General features: G+C 36.9%; 1 protein-coding gene across 2 annotated transcripts in view; it reads right to left on the bottom strand.

The window, feature by feature from the left end:
- Positions 1 to 6,009: 6,009 nt before the first annotated feature.
- The window catches only part of LOC107654128 (beta-taxilin-like), a 13,310-nt gene continuing 11,017 nt past the window's right edge, over positions 6,010 to 8,302 (bottom strand). The window contains exons 9-10 of one of the 2 annotated variants that reach the window (XM_016441067.1): positions 6,897 to 6,992; positions 6,010 to 6,568 (exon numbers count right to left, since the gene is read on the bottom strand). In XM_016441067.1, the coding sequence (XP_016296553.1) occupies positions 6,050 to 6,568; positions 6,897 to 6,992 (615 nt within the window). In that variant the 3' untranslated portion in view covers positions 6,010 to 6,049. The remainder of the gene's footprint in view (positions 6,569 to 6,896; positions 6,993 to 8,302) is intronic. The other variant, XM_016441057.1, reaches the window with a different exon arrangement.

Here is an 8,302-nt window from a genome sequence, read left to right as displayed (position 1 = left end):
GTCACAAGCTTCCAGTACACGGGGACAAAAACAACACACAGATAATAAAAATAAGATGTGAATAATATACACATGCATAAATATAAACCACAAAAAAAGAATAAATTGTATGTACAGGTGTGCTATAGATAGAATAGGAATAGAATAAAATAAAATAAAGTTGTAGGGATGTACTAGGATTTAGGATGATAAATAAGTATAAGGTTAACACATTTCCGATATTTCGATATACATTACCAGTGTTTCCCATGTATCGATATCGGAATTATATCGTATCGACCGAAATTAAGAAATATATCGTGATATAAATTTTGGCCATATCGTCCAGCCCTAGTACACATACATATATTATGTAAACAAAAACTTTAATTTTGGATGTGATTAATGGTTTGACAGCACCAGAGCTGTGCTCAAGTTTAAACACTGATCAGTTACATTTTAAAGCCTGCAAACCCAAAGCAAGCAAGTGCATGTTAAAGGGGTCATATGATGCTTTTTTAAAGCTCATTATTTTGTGTATTTGGTGTAACAGAATATGTTGACATGCTTTAATGTTCAAAAAACACATGATTTTTCAAATACTGTACATTATTGTAGGTCCTCTATGCCCCGCCTCTCTCAAACGCTTCGTTTTCTACAAAGTCCCTCCTTCCGACAAGCGCAGTCTGCTCTGATTGGCCAGCTGACCCAGTGCATTGTGATTGGCCAAACACCGCAAGCACTCGTCGGAAATGTAACGGCCCTTACAATAATCGGGAGCTTCATCTTTCAAAATAAATGTAAAGACAGAGCCCGAAAGGGGAACAGAGTCGCGTGACAGACACAGTGATGAAGCTGGTATGTGTTTGCAGTACACAAGCCACGGTTAAGACAGCTGACTCCACTGTGATCTGAAAGCGCACTTCTCCTGGAGACCCGCGGTGTTACACCAGTGGTCTGGTGTGTATCCCAAGAATACAACTCCTATTAGCACAAATGCGAGTAGCAAAATAGGCAAAGACCCTAGGAGAGAGATTCTCTTCTGATACAACCCGAAGTCACCAGCGTGTTGCAGAAGTTCGTCAAAATTAGACATCTTTATGAGGGTTGGTGGAAGCGGTTTCTATAGTAAGCCCTGTTTTTATCATGCAGACTGTTGTTGACACTTCAGTTTGAACGTTTGGTGTGGTTTACCGCAGATACTTCAGATTAAGTCACGCATGAGCATGAGCAAAGGGCTGCGGAGGTGGAGTTATGAACCTATTCAAAGTTCCTCCGCGTCAGTCAGTCATTGTGAGGGAACCCTTACCAAAAAGTAGTATACTTCAAGTTTATTTTAGCAAGTATGCTTAAGTAAAGTTCAAGTATATTTTTAAGTATACTTTATGTAGTAAGTATACAAATATCAGTGTACTAGTAGTATACTTGTAAGTGTACTATTTCAATACTCCTTGGGACTAAATTGGCCCACATTCTAGTATATAAAAGTATACTTTTAAGTATGCTTTAAGTATAACAGTAGTAGGCTAAACTTTGAGTACTTGCCTATGGGATGTCCCCACTTTTCACAAAAACAAACCTGTGTGTGTGTGTGTGTGTGTGTGTGTGTCTCAATGTTGATCTGCTCCCCATGAGTCCTCATGTATTGCTGGAGGTCAGGGAGTGAGTGTCTCAAGATGTTATCCAGCAGCTCCTCTAGAACAGAAAGAAACTCTCCATTAGATCATGGGACACAGAGAATGAAGCTGAATATACTGTAGCCTGCTCAGAGAATTAGCTGCAAGGCCAGAGAACAAGGCATTACAATAAGCCAACCTAGTCGTAACGAAGGCATGTACAAGCCTTTCTGCATCAGCAAAAGTGAGAAGAGGTCCAAGTCGAGCAATGTTCCTAAGGTGATAGAAGGCAGTTTTAGAATGTGTTTTATATGTGCATCAAATGTCGATTGAGAATCAAAAATACCATGAAGTGAGAAATACCATGCTGGAATCAACAATCAAAACTAATCTGATCAGCCTTTTGAGTAACCACCACTGTACCAATCAGCATCACATCAGTTTTAGAGCCGTTCAGCCTCAGGAAGTTATTCTGTACAAGTACTGGTATCTAATAAACAAGAACTAGTATCTAAAGAATACGTGCTAGTATAATTAAAAAGAATCAGAAATCAGAAAGAGCTTTATTGCCAAGTATGCTTGCCCATACATAGAATTTGTTTTATTGTCATAAGCTTCCAGTACACAGAGACAACAACAACACATAGACAATAAAAATAAGATGAGAATAAAAAAAAAACACACATATATAAATATAAATAGACAAAAAATAGCAAAGTAATTGAAAAATAAAATAAATTGTACATACAGTTGTGCTATAGATGATAGAATAGGAATAGAATAGAATGAGATGCAGGGATGTTCTAGGATGTAGGTGGTAACAAATAAATATAGGGTTATTTCACATTTTTATTGCACAATGGGGGGAACATTAAACTGTTCATAAGGCAGATTGCCTTGGGGAAGAAACTGTTCTTGTGTCAGAAAAAGGATACGCTTACCTAAAGAATAAGCACTAGTAGCTAATCAAACAGATTCTAGTGTCTAAAACAATAAGTTCTAGTAGCATGTAAATAGATACTGGTCTGTTTTAAATATGAAAAGTTAAAGGTCTTGTCAAACCCACAGAGCATCACAGTGAGTGTGAGAGCAGCGCCACCCAGTGTCTTTTGTAAATTTTAATACTAGATATAAAATGTGCCTATTACCTGACAGAAATCAATCAAACAGTTGTCGTGAGGAAGCAGCTGATTCTGTGTTACGACCGTTACGACACACTCTGGATACAGAGCAGCGGCCCGCGTTTTTTAGCGAATCACAAGAACGCGTTCGCGTTTGCTGTGATCGGATTGGCTGGCATATATTTGGAGGCGGGGCTTTGGCATGTAATTGGCTGAAATTACTTATATAGCAGTGTTTAGGGACTGTAAAAAAATACATATAGCTAAAAATTGCCAAGACACTTTTGCGCTCTTGACCTCTTTTTAGACCAAATGTGCCACTCCCAAAAAAGCAATTAACAGGGTTCGTACTGTAATGAAAAACCTGGAAAAGTCATGGAATTTTAAAACACCAATTTCCAGGCCTGGAAAAGTTTTGGAAAAATAAATAAACCCAGAAAGTTTTGGAAAAGTCATTGAAATCTATTTCACAAAACTCTGTATAATAGAATTGTGTTTAATCAGGTCCTGAATTTCGGTGCGGGATTGCGCATAGGCTATATCGCATAGTTTTACTCATTCCCGCAGCTTTTGACTTTAAAATGATGGATATTCACACGTTTATTCAATAGCCTATAGCATGTAGGGTTGATGAGTAAATAATCAAACCTACAGACTGAGTCCAGCCCACACAGACTGATCAAATCAGTGATTCAGCTGTACGCGTCTTCTCTCTTTGACTTTCTCTTCAAACGGCTTCACACCGGCGCATCTTGTCTGCGCTTATAAAATGCTTTAAAAAACAATGTTAGTTTAAATGGTTAACCTAGTTAAATGTGTGCTATTAGGCGCGTATCCAATCTTGTGCAGAGAAGCTAAAGGGCGCTTTGCAGGACATGGAGTCGCCAGCACTATCACTTGCATTTTTTCTTATAACAGTGGAAACAACCGTCGGGTCATTGTTGCATCGTCAGAAAATTGTATTATTTATTTGCACGTCTTTTTAAGCCATTCGGTACTCGCGCGCTCCAGAGGCGGTGCGCAGTCACATCCAAAGTACGCTCGTGCATATAAAAGCCACCTTGCCAGTACCAAATTGAGTTTGCTACCAAATAAAGTCAGCAGAACCCTGCACGGGCCTCAAACATATGCCCTAGTCCGGCCCTTATCCGACAGATTATCAGAATTACTGGCCGAGTCCGACTGGAGCCCGTCTTTTTTCTCTTTCTCTCTTCCCCAATTACACAGCTGCTGTTGTAGCCATTAAAATAGTTCAGTTTCGTTTTTAATGGCAAAAGTGGTTATATATATTTTCGTTTCTTTATTACGTTAATTTAGAAATATGTTTGGAAAATGTTTGTGTTTGTTAAATTCAAGTTTTTGTTTTTTTTAAAGTAACGACCAAGCGGCCAGTGGCAGACAGTGAGTTAATCATAGCCTATGTTTGATCAATTTAGCCTTCTCAAATCATCACCACTTGACTAAAATAAAATCTATAGGCCTATATAAAATGCTTAAAAAAACAATGTTAGTTTAAATGGTTAACCTAGATAAATGTGTGCTATTAGGCGCGTATCCAATCGTTTGTGCAGAGAAGCTAAAGCGCGCTTTGCAGGACATGGAGTCGCCAGCACGATCACTTGCATTTTTTTCTTATAACAGTGGAAACAACCGTCATTTTTGCTCATAAAGGTAAGAGTAATACATCATTCGGGACTGTTAAGGGTCTACTTTTATTTGTCTGCACTCACAATATCAGCATACGTTGTGCTTTTTTAGAAAACAAACAGGATACGCTTTCTGCTGTCTCTGTCTTGAGCAGGAGCGCTTCACAAAAATGAACCGAAACCCTGTGAATATTCTATTTCGCCTGGGGCATTCATCATGGTAATTACTTGCTGGCGTTTTGCGGCAAGCTTTGCGTGCGCTTTAACATGGAACTCTTCCAGCACTCGCTGCTGCTGGACACTAAACACCGTCCGAGCCACTCTTGACAGTCGTGGTAGCACGGTCTCGTGTTGTTTCCACCAGCGCGGCAAATTTTTGTCATCACCATAATAATTGATGGATATCTAAAATATAAAAATAAGGAGGAAGCAAGCCTGATGCCTGGCCCGTGTCTGAGCTATGACGTGAAAATTGTCCCGAAGCCATAAATAAGTTGGGGCCGTTGGGCTCGGGCTGAAATGCAGGGCTCTAAAGCGCAGCTTGTTGCATTTAAGCAGCAAAAATACACACAAAATGACACCAAAATGGCCATCCTGGCCACACAGTTAAATAAATGATAATATTCAGTGATGTGAAATGTGAAATGTGGAGTAACGTCTGGCGCAGCTGCAGCTTGTACTTATTACTAAAACAAGAAAGCAAACGAGTAGCATTAATAGTCATTCATTTTAGTTAACATATGCTATGATAATTTGAACAGATTTTTATTCTTATTGTAAAATAATGGAACATTTAGGTCATGAATATTGTCTCAAAAGTCATGGAAAAGTCATGGAAATTTATTGGTAAAAATGTGTACGAACCCTGAATTAAGTAATCTTCCATAACAAAATGAAATGAGATAATTTAGGAATTTTGTAAATCCAGTTAAACAAATTAACAGTAGCCTACTTGTTTGTAGTTTCACCATACAGACCAACACCCACAATAATCACAATGAATAATTAATTCCTTGCATAACTGTCAAATCCTGAGGTAATTCTCCTGTTTTTACATAGTAGCTCCAACGTTCTTTAGATAGGCTATGAAAACAGTGAAATGAAGATTAATTCATTTAGAGAATGATTTAGAGTCTTTTTCTCTTTTTTCTATTTAAGACCTCTAAAATGATTTGACCAATTAAAAGTTTTATTCAAAATCAAAGCAACCCTATGTATGATCTATGATTTACAATTTTTGGATAATGTTTATACATCTGCTTTGGCCCTAATACTTTGTTGCTGGTTCTTGTAACATAATACGTAGGCTACTTTGCATTGGGTTTCTAATTATACTCACCAATGTTCATCCACAGGTTCTCATCTGCCAGCTCGAAAAACTATTTCACAAAAATATGAATGAAATTGGAAATAATTGGCTGTAGGCTTTAGCTTGAGTAATTAATACTATAGCAAAAATAAAAAGCAGATAAATGATTACGTATCTATTATTTCCAGCAGTTGCAATAAAGTTTCTCCAAATGTATGCACCGTATATAACCATTTTTTGTATAATATAATATCATAATAAAATACATAATACTACATGAATGCATGGTGTCAAAGTTCAAACAAGCGTGATACACATGGATGTATTTGTATAAAGTTTATTTGTGAATGTGACAAACTGACATTGAGATTAGTCTGTCTAATCAACCGCCTGCATGTCTTTGTCTCTGAGCTCTTGATGTTCTTCAGACATTGTGTCTGTGATGGTCTCCTCTGTGAAGTTGAACTCCGTGTCAACCTGTTGCTCACCCTGAGCGTCGTCTGCGCTCTCAACGCAGCTGTTTGAGTCCTCGTAGGCCTCTGGCGGCAGGTGGCGGTGGATGGTGAACGCTGTCGAGAGTTCCTGTAGCCGAGCTTTCTCTGCCTTCAGGTTGGCAAGCTCTTTGGTCAGCGGCGTCGCATCTGCGGGAGACTTACAGGTTGGTTCAATGGGGGTGTTTGCATCTTGACTGACCGCTTCTGTTGAGATTGTCACTTCCTCTGTAGTTTCCTCAGTAGTGACTGGCTCGGTAGCAGCCGAGTCTTCGGCTCCAGGCTCTTGGGACCCGTGGAGCTTCTGATACAGGGTTTTCCTCTCGTCCTGAAGCGCTCTACACAGATTCTCCAGTTTCTGGGTCTTCAGGGTGATGAGTTCAAACTCCTTCTCCTTCAGCGCTTTCTGCGTGAGAAAATCTTGATCATATTTAATCTGTATCTACTAGAAAGACTCAGCAGCACTATTTGGGTGAAGATTCATTCTCTTAATTCTCATAGATAGTGGATAAATTCTTAAAAATTAAGGTTCTTTGTTGGCATCTATGGTTCAATGAAGAACCTTTAACATCCATGGAGTTTCTTTACAGTGGAAAAAGTTTCTTTAGATTATTAAATGGTTAAAAAGGGTTCTTTTAAGAACTATTTACTAAAAGGTTCTTTGGAGAACCTGACATGGTTAACTGATTTCAACAATATTGATGTATGATTGATATATAACCTGAGCAACTTACATCTGCAACCATATCAATGAGAGCTTTATTGCAGCCATCAAAACGGGATTTCCAGGCCACTGTCTCCTTCTCCAACTTCTTCATCTTCTTTGCCATCTGTAAGACAAATCAACATCTTACCATGTACATCAGACAGCAAGCTGCTTAGTGTTTTTTTAGTATTTCTTATCAAGTCAAGTCACCTGTATAAATAAAGGTGACTTGACTTGACTGACTTGACTTTTAACAATACAGATTGTGTCAAAGCAGCTTTACAGTATTAAATAGGAAAAATAGTGTGTAATAATACAAAAGGACAACAGTAAACACTCAATTTCAGTTAAAGTCAGTTCATCTTCTTATGTAGTATTATATTTTCACATTTCACATCATATTTTTATTCATATATTGAACTGGCTTTTATTTTAAATTTCCAGTTTACTTTTTAATTTTAGGTTATAGTTTTAGGAAGTTTGTTGTGTGCTTTTGTCATATTATTGTTATTATTATTTTAAATATTACTGTTTAGGCTTAATTTAATTTTTAATTCAGTTATAGTTTAGTTTTAGTCTATTCATTTCCAGTTAGTAATTTTAGTGCTTCAGCTTAAACATAGGCAACATTTCTAATTTGTGACCCTGGACCACAAAACCAGTCATAAGGGTCAATTTTTCGAAATTGAGATTTATACATCATCTGAGCTGAATAAATAAGCTTTTTTTTCCAAATAAGTTTGTTAGGATAGGACAATATTTGGCCAAGATACAACTATTTGAAAATCTGGAATTCCTAATGATTTTTGGCATAAAAGAAAAATCAATAATTTTGACCCATACAATGTTTTTTGGCTATTGCTACAAATATACCCCAGCGACTTAAGACTGGTTTTGTGCTCCAGGGTCACATTTGTGTTTAGTTTTAAGTTTTTCACCTAATTAATTTCAGATTTATTTCAGTTTATTTATTTTAATTAACAGAATTCAGAATTTACATTTTTTAATTAACAGAAAGGGTTTTATTTTATTTTATTTTATTGTATTTTTATATATTACTATTTAGGTTTAATTTATTTCTATTTCAGTTTTAGTTTCAGTTTTAGATTTATTAATTTCCAGTTAGTAATTTTACTGCTTCAGCTTAAACTTATTTTAGTTAGTTGCCAATGCAACATTTCTCATTTTCCTTTAGTTTAAGATTTTCAGCAAATTTATTTTCAGATTTATTTAAATTAACAAAAATGTTTTTAATAGTGTAAGTCTTAGCCACCAATAATAACCCTGATTAAACAAGCTAGAAATTAACCCTAATGTTCTGTTCTGGGTCTGAGAGCCACACTAAACATTGATGCATTTAATGTGAGACTCTAAACAAGTTTCGACACATTTGAAAGGTTTTCCATATTGGACCTAACCACATTTCTGAAAAGT

Source organism: Sinocyclocheilus anshuiensis, unplaced genomic scaffold (assembly GCF_001515605.1).
Source record: "Sinocyclocheilus anshuiensis isolate Anshui unplaced genomic scaffold, SAMN03320099.WGS_v1.1 scaffold1561, whole genome shotgun sequence".
Taxonomy (NCBI): Eukaryota; Metazoa; Chordata; class Actinopteri; order Cypriniformes; family Cyprinidae; genus Sinocyclocheilus; species Sinocyclocheilus anshuiensis.
Note: the sequence above shows the minus strand (reverse complement) of the source record. Positions and strands in the feature narration are given on the sequence as shown.